This window comes from Varanus komodoensis, unplaced genomic scaffold, assembly GCF_004798865.1.
Source record: "Varanus komodoensis strain SLA01 unplaced genomic scaffold, ASM479886v1 scaffold33, whole genome shotgun sequence".
Lineage (NCBI taxonomy): Eukaryota > Metazoa > Chordata > Lepidosauria > Squamata > Varanidae > Varanus > Varanus komodoensis.
The window spans coordinates 2,943,567-2,961,129 of NW_025335817.1; the positions used below are offsets into that span (position 1 = coordinate 2,943,567).

The window sequence follows — 17,563 nt, forward strand, 5'->3', positions numbered from 1 at the left end:
GAGAATGTGTGTGTGTGAAAACAGAGAAGAAAGAATTTACCTCTGGCCTGGAGGGATAAAGGGTGTACCTGGTCCAGTGCCATTTTTGTGCAGTTCCTTGCTTTCCGTTGGGCCCTTGTATGGTGTTCCATCAAGCATGGCCTGAGATCCAGTGGAGCCACTTCGCTGAGTTTATTGGTCTCATGGGGCCTTGTTGCTCTTTGCTCACACAGAGACTTTCTGCAGAGCCAGACACCTGCTTGCATGCATGCTTCTAGTCCTCAGTGGCAAACTAGGAGGGCTTGAGGTGCCAGGTAGGGAGAGTTGGGGGCTTCCCATGGGAAGCTGGACAGTGGCAAGCACCGGGTTTGCACCCAGAACCTCCCCAGTTTGACTCAGGCCGCATCTCTGCGTAGGGCTGTAGAAATGCCTGCCAGGACCCCCAAAAAGCCTTTGCTGCCAGCCCGGGGTGACAGTGCTGGTCTAGATGGGTGGATGGTGGGTCTGACACACAAGCATATCCTGAGCTGCTCTGCCCCTGGCTACTTAGAAATGTTGCAGACGGAATTCCAGTATTAAAATGCAAACGCAGGAAGGGTAATCATGCAAATGATCTTGTTGCTGTAAGTAATCTCCCAGAGTCAAGCTCCACTAAGTGAGGCCAGGCCGTGTCTGTACTGGATGTGAATTTGGCATATGATAAATGACTTGGTTTTATTGAGAAACGAGTAATGAGAAGTAAAACAACACAGGCCAAAATGGGTCCCACCTGGTCTGACTCTTGATTGCACATCTGAAAGTGGTTTCATCTGGCTTTGCGCCCGGCGCAATAGTTCAAAACTTCATCACACACGATGAAAGAGGCAAGAACTGTTGTATTTCCTGGACCCCTCTGTGCTACTTCGTTACATAGAGTGTTCATATCTAAAGGGTTGGCTCTCCATTTTCCATCCCTTCCCACATTGTGGCTCTCTCTGCTTCTCAGAGGGGGAAAAAAGCTAACGGGCACCATCCACCAGCATATGTGTACTTCACTTCAGTGGAACGCGTGCCAAAGTTCTTGAAAGATGGAAAGGCCAACAGAGCCACTGACTTTCCTCTTCCCTCCTCATTCGTTTTCCTTGTGTGTCACATCAGAGAATATCTTGCTTTGACGAAATTTGTAAGCACGGCATGAAATCCTTTAAATATTTAAATAAGAGCTGAATGCTTTAAATATTTAAATAAGAGAGCCATAAATTGAGCCCAAGGCAGAGATGGTTCCAAGCAATCGGGACAGGCTGAAGTAGGAGTAAAAATGTTGCTCGGTCTAGAACAAGCAACTGAACAAGGGGCGCGATCCTATGCATCGTTAGGCGGAGACCTGCAGGCCAGGCCCGCCACGGGGGCCCTTTGCGGATGGGCCCGCGCCCCTGACAGGAGCCATGTCGAGGGGGCGCCCACAGGACCCTCCCGCGGGGCCTACCCGCCCGTCAGCCTCGAACGCTGGGAACCGGCAGGTCCAGCCAGCGCCGCCCGCTCGCCGCCCGGCAGGGACCGCGTGGGCGGAGCTTCTCGCGCAGACTCGCCCCGATTAGCATACGCAAAGGACGCCGCTCCGCCTCCCGCCCGCGGCCGCCCGAGCCCTGCTCTGCGCATGCTCCGCTCGAGGCGCTCGGCGCCTGGCGCGTCTCCTAGCGGCGCTCGAGGCCGAGCCGCGATGCTGCGCGTCCTGGCGGCGCTGCGGCGCTGCTCGTGCCTGAGGCGGCCCTGGAGCGGCGGCGGCGGGCCTGGGCTCGGAGTCCCGCGGGGGACGGTCCTTCGGCGGCGCGGCTGGCAGCTGGGCCTGGGGCTCGGCGCGGCGCTGGCGGCCGTGGCGGCGGCCGCCGCCGCGGCGGAAGAGGAGCAGGAGGCCGGCGGCGGGGGGCGAAGGGAGGCGCCGCCGCTGCCGCCGCCGCGAGGAGAGGACTTCGGCCGGGCCGTGGCCCGCAGCAGGGATCTTCTCCAGCGGGTGAAGGTGAGTGGAGCCCGAAGCAAGGGGCCTGGAGGACGGCGGGAGGCTCTTGAACTCTGCACATGCTCAGGAGAACCGCGAGAACTCAAATAGTGTTTTATTGCCCTAGGATGAAGTGGGGGCCCCTGGAATGGTAATCGGCGTTTCAGTAGATGGAAAAGAAGTCTGGTCAGAAGGTGAGCATTGCTCCTTCGCTGCGCTCCTCGGCCAGCCCGCGCGTTGCCCCGCCGTCCAGCCGGGCCCCTTCCCTTTCCGGGCAGCCTCCCGTGCCGGTCGCCTGCCCTGTGCTTCTGCCATGCCTCCTTTCCCTCGGCCGCTCGCGCACTCGCTCAGGCCTTTCCTCTGCCTGCCCCACCGGCCCTTCCCTCCAGGGCTTCCCGGTCCTTTTTCAGAGCTTGGGCACCGCCGTTCTTCCAGCCCCCTGGCTTATGGGGTCACCAGCTTCCTGGGTCTTCTTTCCCCGCAGGACACCCCCACTTAGGCACTTATTCATGGTATCACGGCAATGAGCCAACCCGTGCCATACCTTGACACTATTTCTGATTTGTTTGATTTGCGTCCCACCCTTTTTCGTAGGAAGAACTCAGAGTAGCTTATTTCATTCTCCCCCTGCTCTCTGTCTTATCCCCACAACAACCCTGCGAGGTGGGCTGGGCTGAGATTTTGTGACTGGCCCAAAGCCACCCAGTAGTCTCCGTGGATGAAGGGGGACTAGAACCCTGGTCACCAGAGTCCCAGTCCTGTGCTGTTAACCACTACACCACACTGCCTCTCGCTTTTGTAGTATCTTATGCAATGAAAATTCTTTCAGTAGAGCTACTTCTGGGATGAAAGCATAGCTTCTTGGATGCGGGGTATGCCACCACTTACAGCTTTTTTCAGCCAGATCATGTAGAATATGTCCAAGTTGCAAGTTGCTCCTCCGCTATGGAATGAGTGACTGTAATTTTATGCTATTGCTCTTGGCCTGTGTAGTTCCCAAGAAGGTTTATGTCCATTCCTCACAATTGCTTCTGAAAGCTAAGCATTTCTTTGTGTTCATGAGTGGATTATAATTGTCTTGGTCTGTGAGGCACATTAATTTTAATTATGAAATGAGTTTAGGAATCTGTAAAACCTACAAACCATTTGAAAAGGGGGGAAAACCCTTTCTGCAGAAGAAGGCCTGCTTATAATATAAGCAGTACTGATAAAGTACTACTAGCACATTTATGAGAGGGGCTTAAATGTGGTCAAGGAAGTCCAAAAGCAGTGCGATTGCAAGACTTCATAGCACTTGCATAGACAGACAAACATGTACTAGAAACGCACTGTGAAGGGCAGGATATAAAAGCTTTAAATAAATAAAACTCGCTTAGGTGTTCCCTGTTTGCTGACTCAAAATATACCCTCTTTGAGGTTTGTGCTTACCTGCTTCCCACAGGGAAGAGGCATCTCTTAATCCAGCTGAGACTGGTCTAACTTGTACCAGGAATAAGAATAGGAGTGGGCAGAGGGCAGGTCAGGATCAGCCTGTAGTTCTGGCTGATTTGCTGTAGATTGGCAAGGATATTTGACTCCCGTTTTTTTAACAATAGTAGCAACCAAATGACAGCCCTCACATCTTACATTAAACTGCTGAAATAAATCTTGTTACCATGGAGTTCATGGTCATGGTTGTTAGTAGCAATTTGTACTGCTTCTCACTGGAAACAAAATCCAAAGCAGTTTACAAACAGTAAAGACAAACATCAAAACCAACACAACCAAACATACCCATATGTCCTTCTTGTGCAAGTTTCATTGTGTTCTGATAGTACAAACAAATTCCTGGGCTCAGAATTGGTTAACCCTAAGTGCATGTCTTTTATAGCTGGGAAACAGTGTGAAGAGCTTTTGTCAACTTAGCAAACTCTTTTGATTTTCATGGCTTTGAAGTGCGTCAGTGCATGGAACACCACTTAACAGTAATTTCTTATTCCTTTTAAGGTATGGGTTATGCTGATGTAGAAAATCGTGTGCCCTGCAAGCCAGAGACTGTTGCACGGATTGCTAGCATTAGCAAATCGCTGACTATGGTTGCTGTTGCCAAGCTGTGGGAAGAAGGAAGGCTGGATTTAGATGCTCCTGTGCAGAAATATGTTCCAGAATTTCCTGAAAAGGAATATGAAGGTGAAAAGGTAAATGAGACTTGCTGTTCACAGCTGCTGCTGGTGGCTGGGTGGTGGTGCTTAGATATCCAGCCACATATATCTGTAACAGATGCTGGACAATGATTAACACACAATAACTATTTTTAAGGAATAAAGAAGAAAATGTTTATCTCTACAGGAGGGAAATACGCTCTCTTTCCCCGGGGGCAGGAAAATCCCTCCCCTGACCTGGAGACCTCTACTGTAAGTTTTGGTGGAGCTAGTTGTCAGCTGATCGGTAGATGGTCTTCTCCAAGTCTTCCCCGGCAAAGTATTGTGAATGTATTGTAGCTGTAAATGTACAATGATACACATGTTACTGCATCGTAGTGAATCTGAGGCAGTGTCTTTTAAAAATCTAGGTCACCATCACAACAAGACTGCTTGCTTCACATTTAAGTGGAATTCGCCACTATGAGAAAGATGCTTCCAAAGTAAAGGAAGAGAAAGAAAAGGCCAACAGGGCACTAAAGGCTGCACAAGATGGGACAAAAGCTGCCTCAAAAGCGAGAGAAGACCAAGGCTCGGAAAAGACCGACTGGGCTAAGGTCAAGCCAGAACACGAGGGCAAGGGTGCCAAAAAGGGAAGGAGGAAAAGGGAGTTTGAACATGAAGAGTATTATTTGAAAGAAAAATATGAGAGTGTGATTGATTCACTGAATATATTTAAAGATGATCCTTTGTTCTTTAAACCAGGTGAGGTCCTTTGAACCCTTTCTCACAAACGTCTTCCTATAGATTGGTTGTGGGCATGCCAGTGCATAACTTGTTTCTTTTAGTGGCCTGTTGCCACGGGCATGGGATTTAATCCGCCTTGCCTCCTTCATCTGCACTGTGATGCACTGTGAGCTTTTCTCCATATTCTTCTTTTCCTGAGTTTGTTCGTTCTGCCTGTTTTGCATATGACACATGCAGTAGTAATACTATTACTATTATTTCTATATTACCCAATAGCTGAAGCTTTCTGGGAGGTTCTCAACAGCAGATAAGAAACAATAATATACAGTACAGAATAATTAAAACATAAAAATGCAATACAGAATTTAAAAGCCACATTTAAACTTTTACACAGATGAAGTCATAAGAGCTGCTAAGCAGTTGACATACTATCCAAATACAATATAAATCTAAATGGCCTGTCATAAGTGGCACTCTTAACCTGGAGCCAAAAAGAGAGCAAAGGTGGCACCAGGTGGACCTCAGTGGGGTGTGTGTTTCATAAGCTCGTACGTATTTTGCCTCTTGCCTCATCGCAACAGCCTTAGCAAGTAGACCAAAAGGTAAAAAGACCAAGATACTCTCCTTTGTACTGAATGTGTGAAATCGGTGCCTCTTGTTCCATGTCTTCAAGGGAGTCAGTTTTTGTACTCAACTCACGGGTTTACTCTTCTGAGTGCTGTTGTGGAAAGAGCTTCAGGTCAGAAATTCACGGACTACATGCGCAAAATATTTTGTGATCTGGATATGTTGGCAACAGGACCGGATGATAACGAGCCACTGATTTACAACAGAGCAAGGTAAATGGCCATGCAGGCATGTCCAGGGTGCCTCCCGCAGTCGTTGGCCCTTTGCTTGGGCTGGAGATACAGGATGAGTCTTCTGGGGGTCCTCGGCCTCCTGTGTTCCCTGACACTGCAGCAGTCATATGACAGTACGCTCGCCCGGCACTTCATCAGGCGAACTTCCTCTTCAGCACAACTCACCTGGCTGTTCTTGGACCCGCCAGAGTTAAAGTACTTAGAATCACGTTGCATGTCTGAGAAGGGCTCTGACAGACCTTCTGGATCTGCCATGCGAATGCTGAATCATGGCATTCCTTCCAGTCACTACCTGACTTGGCTCCAATGTTCCCTGGCAATCTCACTGCACACCTTTTAATTAAAAAGGATTAGCCATGGGAGGCAGCGGAGACTCCAAAACTGCTGTATGTTCAGTGTTGTGTTTCCTCACAGGAACAGAAGCCAACTAGGACCGTGCACTAAGGGACTCAAGGACCCAAGCTAGGTTTAGGAGGCCAGGCATCCCTCTGTGTTTTAGACAGCAACTCCAAAGGGCTGGGAATACTTGTAAAGTGCCATGAGAGGCCCTACATTTATAGCAACATCTTCAAGCTTTCTTTGCCATTAAGAGGTGGCTCTGAAAGCCAAATGAAATTGTACATGTTTGTCCAGATCCAGGTAAGTGGGAAGTCTTCGTATAGAAGTTACTTCTTGATCCAGCCACTGATAAAACAGGAACCTGCAATTATGAATCAAATTTGCATTGGGATCCAAATGCGGCCTATCCACACTGTATTCTCTTAATTGGGAAGCACAGGTCCCTTTGTGATCGAGTGCAAATAGCCATACATAAATGGCCTCTTTACACTAATGCCCCAATCCAGCTCTAACTGTGTGTAATTTCGAGGAGCACGCAAACAGTCTGGGTTCCTGCACTTGCTCTTTCTATTATGAGAAGGGAAACAATGGTTGGTAACTACAAAGAATAGGGTCGTTCTTCTGAACACCTTTGTCTTGTCAGAGAGAGCTACTTGCAAAGTGCTGACAGGTACTTAATAAGTCAGGATGAAAGAGAGCAGGGTAGAATTTAGTTTAAGGTTTCTGTGTGGCTGGGAACAATATTCTAAAACCAGAGAATTCTGCCACCTTCCAGCTCTTTGCATTGTCTAAAATCCGGTGCAGTGAAAAGCTCATGCGTGTTCGGTTCCAATGCATTTTGAGTATCCAATAGAGTAAAGGGGGAAAGAACGCATGTTGTGGTACGGATGTGAGACAGAGGGCAAGCCTGCTTCTTGGACTCTGCAGCTTTTGACACCTTTGATCAAGCTTTCAGCGAAGCCCTCCTGTTTTATAATTCTTCTCCATTTAGAATGCATACTTGGGGTCCACAGCTAAGTCTTTCCCTGCTTTATCACAACTGCTTGCTGGCAGAAAAAGTTGGATTGGTGACTGTCACCTTGTGCTTTCTTCCCTTGTGCAGTTTCTGAAGCAAGCCAGCCTGTAACCTGTAGTGCATCTGGATGCCAAGTGCTTCCTGTAGCTGACCAGCTGTCTTGCTTTCGTTTCCAGGTACTACATCCATAACAAAAAAGGCCATTTGGTCAATGCTCCCTACGTAGACAACTCTTACAAGTGGGCTGGTGGAGGCTTCCAGTCCACTGTGGGCGACCTTCTGAAGTTTGGGAATGCCATGCTGTATAGCTATCAACTGGGGCAGTTGGGGAAACTTGGCACGGGAGTCCTTCCTGGTTATCTCAAGCCCAGCACGATAGCAGTGCTCTGGACAGCAGGCCCGAGCATAGAGACAACCCGGTATGAAGATCCTAAATACGGGATGGCGTGGTTTGTGATGGAGGGGAAGCAGGACTGTGGCTTCTGCAGGCGGCAGCGGTACTACACCTTCCACAGTGGAGGGGCAGTGGGGGCTAGCAGCACCCTCCTCATCTTGCCCAAAGAACCGGCCTCGGAGGGAGCGAACGGCGTCTTCCAGGTGCCACCGCGGGGTGTGGTGGTCGCAGTTCTTTGCAACACGCAGTCAGTCTTCCTCGACGGCACAGCCCTGAAGATTGCCATGGAATTTGAAAAGGACAATCTAGCTCAGTGCACTGAACAAAACAGCTTGCCCAACTAAGCAAGGTTCTGAAAGACACGCAGAAAGCCAGCTGGTGTTAATCAAGCTGAAGGTCTCTTTGCCAAGCAGGGCTCACATCCCAACTGCGCTGCATTAAAACCGGTCACTCAGGGAAGCCGCTGGGTGGGACCAACAGCCCTTCGTCAAAGGAGAATCATGCCTTGCAGTTACTCCAAGCCAAATTGCCCAAAGCACCAGCAGCACTTGCTTTTGATACCTGAAGCCAAATCTGGATCAAATAACTTCACCTCTTTTTTTCTTGCAAGTTGATTAATATGGAAAATGAATGTCTGCTTTGGAAACTCGGGGTAACCACACACCGGAGGCCAGATGTGCATGTGCTCCTTGGCAGAGGCTCTCCTCTTTGAGAATTGTAGTTGCAAGGTGAATGGCATAATTCGGTGGGTGTCCCTGCACTCGCAGCATTTCCACAGCAGTGCTGAAGCGAGGAACAGCAGCTCTTTCATGCCGGATTTTGGAACAAGCCCACATTTCAGGGTACCAGCTCTTGGCTAGGAATAGAGGGAGTCAGCAGGGAGTGACCTGCCCAGGGTAACTAACTTATTATCCCCATTTTTGGAGCAGCCAGACAGCTCAGGAAGACATGGGTGGGTTGATTCCCCCCCCCCCCCGTCCCATCTCTTAGGCTATTAACAGGACTCATTCCTTCATGTTAGTAATGTTGACTGCCATTGAAGAAAGCGGCTAAAATTAATCCTGCAGTTATGGTGGGATTGGTCTTCCACATAAAATCAGAGCAAACTCCTTAGCGTATAAATACATTTACATTTGAGCCCTGACATGTTGCCCATCCATGTGCAAAGGGACTTAATCCCAAGCAGATGGATACAATGTTTTGCTTTATTAAACAACTTGCTGGCCAAATACAATTTCCCTGTATTTAAAGGTAGTTTTGCGTTTCCGGGGGTTTCACACTTTTGTCTGCTGATTACGGCACCAAAGCTGCTGCTGGCCTCAGAATTTGGCAGGCTTGTTCTCAAAGGATATGTCATCTTAATAGCCTTTCCTAGGCATGACTCATTGCCAATATTGTGTGGTCTTTAGGAGAGGACTTCGTTGGTTCATCATTCATCCAAATGCCATCCTGTTCATTTTCTAACCCTTTACTGCAAGTATGCTTTTCAAAAGGGGAAGTCTTAAAGCCTTGAGAGATATTTACAAAGTTTATCAAAAGCTGCAACTTTGTGTATGTTTGCTTAGGAGTAACCTCTGTTAAATAAATAGGACTTGCTTCTGAGCAAACATCGATTCAGGCTAGAAGACTCTTACATGGTAGTTTTACTCAATTATATTCAAGCACTCTCTTTTACTGTTGTTAGCATCCCATCATTTCTTCAAGGGAGACTTAATTGCACTGGTGTCTGTATTTCACTTTCTTAGGCATGTAGGTTGTGAAAGCATGAACGGTGGGTTTGCCTTAATGGCTGGATTGGGTTTTGCAGCCTAGTTTTGTTTGCTAGCTTGCGTCAGACCCTCTAGCATGCCTGTTTTACTAGCCTCTCTCATATTCCTGGACTTGTTTAAAAATCCCCCTTCTCCCGTTTCTAGTCATGTTATGGTCTGCTTTAAGTGCAGATTTGAGTGCTTGATGGACGATAGCCCAGGCTTGGCCAGAACTTGCCCTCTGTCATGCACTGCACATACGAAGGATTTGTATGTGACTGAGGAGTTTGGCCTCTGGCATGGGCCTGATCCCAGTGCATGAGGGTGGGGCGCTGTATGTGTCCATGCACAGGAGCCTACGCTTAGTTCTCAGGGCTGGTCCAGCGGTGTAACGTTGTGGGTGGGATCAGCAGCATGACTTGCCACCTGGTGACAGCACAGGCCTTCTGGTATTAACACATTTGGAGGGTATTTGTACCAACCAGCCTTTGATATTCTCTTCGCACAGACATGCAGTGTTTAAACGGCATCTTTTTATGAGCAAGTCTGTTAAGAGGTTCCTTTATAAAATACCTCAAACCACTTATTCATGTTTAGCATCACTGTTGGGTAAACTGATTTCAAACTTTTTAATGGGGAAGGTTCTAAAGTGGATACCAGTATTTTCTTCCTCTCTATCTTGAGGTGCCTGGTCAGAAACCTTCAGTTACATTTATCTTTGTAATTAGGATCAGTCTATTAATATTATTTTTCCAAGGGTGGTAGGCGATTCTTGTCTTTGCCTGTTTGAATTTTAAGAGTTTGATCAAGTAAAAGGATGCCTACCATTCTTTGTAGGACTCACCTTTCTTTTGGAGATGCACTTTTTGGACCTAGCATATGCAAAGTTAAGAGTTCCTTGCTCTATTTTTTTTTACTGTCCTACAGGTGTCTTAGAATTAACTGGTTCTTTTGGCTTCTAATCATGTAAACTGCCTACTTACATATTTTAATTATGGTAATTGGTTTTTTGATCTGCCTTATTTAATAAACATTTCCTATTGCTGACAGAATGCTAATGTTTGTTTGGATTCCTCCTTTTTTAGCAGGAGATGTAGATTATGGGATCTGGGAGACCAATTCCTTCTTTGTAGCCTCAAGTTGCACAGAGCAAAGTTTCTAAAGGCTGCATGGACTACTAGATGACGTGGCTGCTGTAAACAGGTAAGACCTCCCCCCTCCACCTTCATGTACCTAAGTTTATACAAGCTTGTTAAAAAATGGGTTTGTAATGGTAATTGCATATTTAACTAAAATTATAAGCTTTCCTACTTAAACTGCTGTTAACATTTTTCAAGTGCAGTGAAACAGCTCACATGTTATTGCTTATCAAGCAGTTTATTGATTCAGAAGCAAACTTCTAAAAAGCACAAAATACAGGTTGAGTTCAGGGGAAAGGTATACATCTGTTTGTGATTAACTGGGTTTATTCCTACTCAGAAGACTGTTTACCTTTAAACAGGTGCCATTGTTTCAGATACTTATTAAGCCTGCATTGCCAGATACATTTTGAACATTATCAAATACAGGATATGCCACAGGCTGTGACAACTATGGCTGCTGTAGCACAAATTATCCTGGTTCAAGGAAATTTGCAATAAAGCCGCTCCTTTAATCATTTACACATTCCTGAAACAGTTCGGGAATGTAACAGCCCTAGGACCTGTCCACAGCCAAAAACTCCTTTCAGGCACTTCTGTCTCAAGTCTTGGTCTTGCAGGTGACTATTTATTTACCCTAACAGCAATAGTCTGGGAGGCACAGATAGCTCCGTGGGCTAGTGGGACAAGTTCATTTCAGAGTGGTAAAATACAGTCAGGCACAAGAGCCCTGCGGTCCGAGGCCTCCTTCCAGTCAGACTGCTTCTCCACCTATGACAGTAATAACTCCAGGGTCAGGTACAAACGCTTTCCTTTCACCTGCCACCTGATCCTTTTAACTGGAAATGGCATCAGGGACTGACCTTGGGACCTTCCACATGCAAAGTATGTGCTGTACCTTGCACGGAGCCTGTTTTGGCAAAAAACAATCAGGAAAGATTTGACAAGTCTGCATCTGAGCATAATTTGAGGGAAAATAACAGCAAGGCATGCAGGCTTTCAAATAATGCCCAGTTTGTTGACCAACCAGGAACCTATTAGCAGATCTACAGGAATGTCTTCTAGGAAACATTCTGTGGAAGGACTTTCCAGAGAGTCTTGCAAGTTCCAAAGTTCCCATTTTATTTACCTTTTATTCACTTTATAAAGTAGATCTTCTCAGATAATCAGGGTTTAAGGCTGTAGAAGCAGCAAAACTAAAAAGTAAACACTTAGGGAAGAGGTTTCTAACACAGGTTTTGCGAGGCTCATTACAAATAATTTACCACAGCAACCAAAATTACCAAGAAGAAAAATGCATCTTATTTTAAAATTACTTAGATAATTAAGAGCCCTGTACATTCAATGTTGATTATATAACAAAAGCTATAAAATAGAGTTCAGAAATCTCCAGACATGCACACACAATCTGCGTGTAAGACAAGCAGCCCATCCTTGGTGTTTTCAGGGGGTGGGACTGCAAAGCCAGGCATAATTAACTTGCTAGATTAAGCAGCATTGTCAGACACATAAGGCTTCCAGTGATGGAATACGCAGCAGCAAGTTCAGTGTTGTTTTCTTCTAAATGAACAGCCTGGAAAGGAGGAAGAAAGCAAACAACAGGTTTATGAGAACTAAAAAGGTTTTACAGACAATTCCTCAGGAAAACTTGAATGACAGGATCCTCCAGCATGTATTTTCTTTGTAATGGGCCTAAAGGTTCTACAGCCTCCTTTAGCCAAAGGCTGACTGGGCAATTAGCACTGATGTTTATCTTAATATATTCTCCCCCAGAGACCAGAATGCAATCTCTTTAACACAGTAGCCATTTGCATATTCAGATTTATCAAAATCATAGCACAGAATGCAGGGAGCTCTCATATACTCCAAAGACCCCCATCCCTATCTCTGTGTGTATCAATGGGTACAGGACTCCAGTTATGCAGTCCCATCCTTAGTTCAGTTTCCTGAGGAACAGCACTATGCAGACAGACAGAAAGGGGGGTCCGCAACTCCTGGCAGGACCCAGAACCACATCCTTTGCAACCCGTACGGCAATTTTTGCTAAAAGTGGATTTTCTTTGTCAGTCAGTTCCCACAATCCAAGTCCCTATTTTATAAATTTATATTTTTCCTTGCCTCTCATCACCTTTTCCTGTTTCTGAGAAGAATTAGAACATTATACTTTCAGTTATGCAAAAATTAAAAATCCCTGTTCTTCAACTGCTGAAGTAAGAGTGTCCTTCCAGAGGAATATTCGGTCACCCAAAAAAACAAACAAAAGTCCTGTAATCAAGCCAGTCGAACTACTGGCCCACGAAGTCCAATACTGTCTCTCTAGTGGGGATTGCCTTCCGAGACTTGAGGGAGAGACAGCCGCAAGAATTTCTTAAATGACTGGCATCTTTGAGGGGATGACTCCTGCCAACGAATGCTAAGACATGACATCCATGGAGCTTTCTGCATGCGGGTGGCAGGACTGGGGAGTCCAGTGCAGTCCCCTACCTTCTGTGAGCCTGGCCTTGCCCCCCGTTGGCTGGCATAAGACAGTCGCACATCCGACACACGGCACTACCATCTGGGCATGGCTGAACACTGTGGTAATCTTGTAGCATCCTGAATGTAAAACAAACACACAAACAGGCATTGCTCGTGCAAATAGATGCACCCCAATGTCACACTGCAGTTATCAAACCAAGTGCCCAGTGCCAGGCTATGGTCTCAGATTCCAGTCAGTGTGCAAATGTCAGTGAATATTCTGCTCCCTCTCCGCTGACTGGACGCTTGAACCTGGCTCTCTTTCCCCCTCTACAGTTGTCATTAATTTCAGTGGAGCAAATGCCCGCTTTGCTGTCAGAGGCCAGCCCCGGTGGTCAGCTAGCCAGCAGCTGTTCGACTGTGGTGCTCTCCGAGTCATAACTGGCTGGTTTCTCCCTCAGAGACCCAGGTTCAGATGCCAGGGAGAACCTTGTGGCTTAGTGCGCCAGAAGGGGTGGGTGGTCAGGAGTCAGTGTCACTCAGTCCCAGCCAAACCATGGTGAGCAGGCTTGGTTGTTTCTTTGTGTGAACAGGGTCAGTCAGAAGCTTCCAGTGCTTCCAGAAGCTTCTGGATAGGACAAGCAGTACCTGAGTGGTTCACAAGAAACAGCCATTTTAGGGCTCCTGAGGACTCAAGTCTACCCATATGGGAGATAGTATCTATCACATGCGGAATGTGAGCCAGCAGAAGGGCCAAGTAAGTAATGGGCTACAATCTTCAGACAACACTGGTCTAAACATGACAGTCCTCCATTAATCACACTTTCAAATACAATCTTTGGGCTGGAACTATTTGAACAACTTGACCTTCAGAGTAATCCAGGCTAATAAGTAACTGCAGTATATCAGAAATGAAAGTGGGAAATGAGCCATATCAGCAGATTCTAAGCTGCGTGCAACACTGCATGAGCAAGCAAAGGCCTTTTTTTCTCGAAAGAAAACATACAGCTGACCTTTATACTTAGAAGTATGTATTATAGCAAAGGAGATAGATGCCAAAAATGTTTCTACTGAACAAGTGTTCATATTTGAGAATACTGAATCAATAGTGTTGAATAACCGACCTATTCTACATATTATATGTTATACTTGTATAATGCAGAGCTTTAGCAAAATGGTTGGAAGCAGCAAAATCATTTTGTATACGCAAAATTAAAATAACCCATTACGAAACCAAAGAAAAGCTTTAAAACCCCCGGTAAGCATTAGGCATTTATCACTGAAATGCTGAACAGATTTGTTCCTCTTATTAATTTGATGGGCTAGATTATAAATTAAGAGAATCGAATGATCCATTCATCTGACCTTGGCTTTGCTTTCCTTAAGTCACAAATGGAGGATTCAACATGCAAATTCCAACCTCATCTGTGTTTTGCAGCAAGTTTTCTATGATCCATTGCCAGAGAAAACACATTAAAAAATAGTTACCTGGACACTTGACATCCATGAAGTAGGAATTTGGACTCTGTACCAAACGCTTCTTTTTGTGCTTTCTCTTTTCTTCCTCTGAAGATGGGTGAATCAAGTCTCTAGCCAACTATGCAAGGTACCAGAGGCAAGATAATAGTGGATACCACAAAGCAGAATTTGTTAACTTGGTTGGACATTTTCTACCAAATACCCACTAGATCATTTTGGCATCTAAGGCAGGAAATCCAAGGGGTATCCCTTCCCTTCACTGACCAGCAGTGCACAACCATAGCAATTTCCCCTTATTTCAACTATTTTCCACCAGATTGTGTCCCTTCAAGCCAGAACATTCCGTCTCCATGGTGGCATCTAACCATGGCAAACCGATACCCAGCCCCTCTCCTTGCCAATTTTTTTCCCGTGTAATCTTGGCCTCTCCTCCTGCTTTGTCAAGCAGACACGCTGCTGCAGGAGTGGTGTTATTACAGGTCCAGCTGTCCCTCACTTATCTTTCTAACTAGGCTTTGGTGGGTGCCATCTGTTCAGTTAGCGGAATGTGTGCCAATTCCTCGAAAAAGTGCAGTGAATTTCTGAGCGGCTCCTCCATTGACTCTAAAATTAGCCCCGTCACAGCAGCCGTGCAGCCCAAGGATGCCTGGGTTTTCGGGGGAAAGAGTCTCCAGGAGCGCCTTGCCCAGCCAACGGGTGCAGCCACGGCCAGTTGCTGCACCGCCTGCTCTCGAGGGCAGAAATAACACTGGCCGTCTTCGGTGTTGCGGTGGCGTCTCTTAACAAGGGCCCCATTTCAGCACCTTCGTGTGAACGTGGGCGAGGGGGGGAGAAGGATGTAAACCTCCTCCTCCCTTCAAACGCCATGCCGCGGCGGGGGGGGGGCGCTACCTTCACGCTACGGGGATGGCAGCAATCGCGCCGTGTCGCTGGCGAGGGAAGGAGGCTTGGCTGATGGGTCGCGGACACGTGCCCCAGTATACGGAGGGCTGGGAAGCCAAGCGGGGAAAGCGCAGGTCCGCGGCTCCCGGCCCTGCCAGGGGGATCCCGCCGCCCCCGATTCTGGGAAACCGAGGCCGCCAAGACGCGCGCAATTCCTCGCGGGAGGAACGGGCGGTCAGCGCTGGCCGCACCCCACTGCCTCAGGCGGGCGCCTGTCCCCGAAACGCGGCCCCGCCGGACGACCACTCACAGGCATGTCTCCGTCGGCCCATTCCCCGCGCCACAGTGCGGCGCCCTCCGGACAACAACACGCCCAGCGCGGGACGCGCGGCGCAGGCCGCCCCCAGGGCCGTCTCCAGGGCGACAAGGGCGCACTTCCGGGACTCTCTAGGAGTCCAGGCCCAGGACTCGGTGGTCAGGGCGCGCAGTCCCAGCGGAAATCGGGCCGGGGAGGGCTTTCCTCGCGAGGGGGGCTTGTTTCGGAGCCAAATAAATCCTCGGGCTTTTCAAATACGCTTTGCGGCGTTTTGGGGAAGCGGTGAGTTGAGGTGCTTTGTAAGTCCTGAAGGACCGTTGAGGTTGGCTTCCCCCCGCCCTCTGCCCGCGTTCTGTGAATCGGAATGGCCAATGAGGTTTGAATGACAGCGCTTCGTCCCGCCCACGATGCTAATCCGCGACCGAGGAGGGGCTGCGTGATTGGATAGGAGGCGCTGGAGCGCGTTGCCTCGGTCACGAGAGAGGGCCATGAGGAAGAGCCGCTCCCAGCATGCACCAGCAGTGATCCTCACCCACGTTTGAACATAGGAGAGGCCTACAACTCCCAGCATGCACCATCTCGTAATCTTAGGCCGCGTTCAGGCGGAGAAAGGCCTCCTATTCCTACCATGTTGAAGGCCCATTTGTTTCGTCTAAACATGTCCTTTTTTCGTTTAAACATGGTCTGGAATTGCCGCCTTGTGCAAACCCTTGATCTATGTAGCTCTTTCTTCTCTACACTAATTGGCAGTGGTTTAGACCTGTTCCAGCCCTACCCAAAGCTTGGATTATGCAAGAACTAAACTCTCAAAGAACCCATGGCCTGGTTATTTAGGGATATTCAAGGGTTGTCTGGCCCTTGTGTAGTGCACAGTCTTCCTGTTTGGACCACACAAGTCCTCTCTCAGCCATGAAACTCACTTAGTGAATTTGAGCCAGTAACTGACTCGTAGCCTAGTCTACCTCATAGTGCTGTTGTGAGGATAAAATGGAGAAAGATTTATGTATATGAATGCCTTGAAAGAGGAAAAATGTGGGAAGTAAATACGATAAATTTATGAGCAAAAGTAGAGACCAGAGTAAGTGAACCAGAACCAAAGTCACAGAGGGAGGTGATCTGAGGCTGGGAGAACAAGGGAGCAGGGAACAACACAAAGTTCATGACAGGGTAGGTGGCCAGGACAAAGCTCACTTGCCCCATGACTGTTTTCTTAAACATATGATAAGGAGAGCAAAAGTTCGTGTTATACAACTTAAGTATATGCTTTATGGCTGTGAATGGTGCTTATGGAAGATAGGCATAATCAAACATTTCAGAGAACGCACCACCCCAGGGCAGGGATGCTGGGCTGCAACCCCCACAGCCCTGGCCAGCGTGACCTGGAAGGACTACCATGCTGCATTCACTGCCCTGAGTTTCAAGGTGCAATCCCATACAGGTGTAAACAAAGGATTGCACCAGCATGCACCCTTGAGAGCCAATGTGGCATAGCGGCCAAGAGTGAAGGACAGGGGCTTAGGCAATCCAGGTTCGAGTCCCCACTCGGCCATGCAGGCAACTGGGTGACTTGGGGCCAGTCGCAGACTCTCAGCCCGGCCTGCCTCACAGGGTTGTTGTTGCAGGGCAGGAGGAGGAGAATGATGATGTCAGCCGCTCTGCCTTCCTTAAAAAGAGGAAATAGCAGGATATGCCGCCAACAAGTCAATACATGGCTAGATAGAACCGCCAGGGGGCGGCAGCGGCGTGCGGAGCCCCTCCCACGAGCCGCGGCTCAGGCCCAGCCAGAAGACTACCCTTCCCAGACGCCCCTGCGCGCGGGGGGCGGAGCTCCTGGCGCGCGCGCTCGTGCGTCCGCGCTGGCGCCCCGCCCCCTGCGCCGGCGCGCCCCGCCCCGCGCGCCCCGCCCTCAGTCCCCGCGAAGATGGCGAAGACGTACGACTATCTCTTCAAGCTGCTGCTGATCGGCGACTCGGGCGTGGGCAAGACCTGCCTGCTCTTCCGCTTCAGCGAGGACGCCTTCAACACCACCTTCATCTCCACCATCGGTGAGCAGCGCGGCGCGGCGCCGGCCCCGCCGCCGCCCGCGAGCCCCGCCGCCCAGGCGACCCGGGAG

At 48.4% G+C, this 17,563-nt stretch overlaps 3 protein-coding genes across 3 annotated transcripts in view; 2 read left to right on the forward strand and 1 right to left on the reverse strand.

Annotated features, from left to right (window-relative positions):
* Positions 1–1,276: 1,276 nt before the first annotated feature.
* LACTB (lactamase beta) lies at positions 1,277–10,235 on the forward strand. Its single transcript, XM_044438534.1, has 6 exons — positions 1,277–1,975; positions 2,082–2,148; positions 3,941–4,131; positions 4,506–4,839; positions 5,495–5,660; positions 7,212–10,235. Exons 1-6 carry the CDS (start codon positions 1,277–1,279, stop codon positions 7,771–7,773), a joined length of 2,019 nt encoding a protein of 672 aa, XP_044294469.1. The 3' UTR covers positions 7,774–10,235.
* Positions 10,236–10,535: 300 nt separating this feature from the next.
* Positions 10,536–15,582, reverse strand: RPS27L (ribosomal protein S27 like). The gene is made up of 4 exons (XM_044438552.1): positions 15,445–15,582; positions 14,262–14,370; positions 12,801–12,911; positions 10,536–11,889 (listed from the first exon to the last, which is right to left on the reverse strand). Exons 1-4 carry the CDS (start codon positions 15,448–15,450, stop codon positions 11,861–11,863), a joined length of 255 nt encoding a protein of 84 aa, XP_044294487.1. The 5' UTR covers positions 15,451–15,582; the 3' UTR covers positions 10,536–11,860.
* Positions 15,583–17,357: 1,775 nt separating this feature from the next.
* RAB8B (RAB8B, member RAS oncogene family) overlaps positions 17,358–17,563 on the forward strand; it is a 27,628-nt gene continuing 27,422 nt past the window's right edge. Inside the window, exon 1 of the mRNA XM_044438550.1 lies at positions 17,358–17,495. Coding sequence (XP_044294485.1) covers positions 17,372–17,495 — 124 coding nt within the window. The 5' untranslated portion in view covers positions 17,358–17,371. The remainder of the gene's footprint in view (positions 17,496–17,563) is intronic.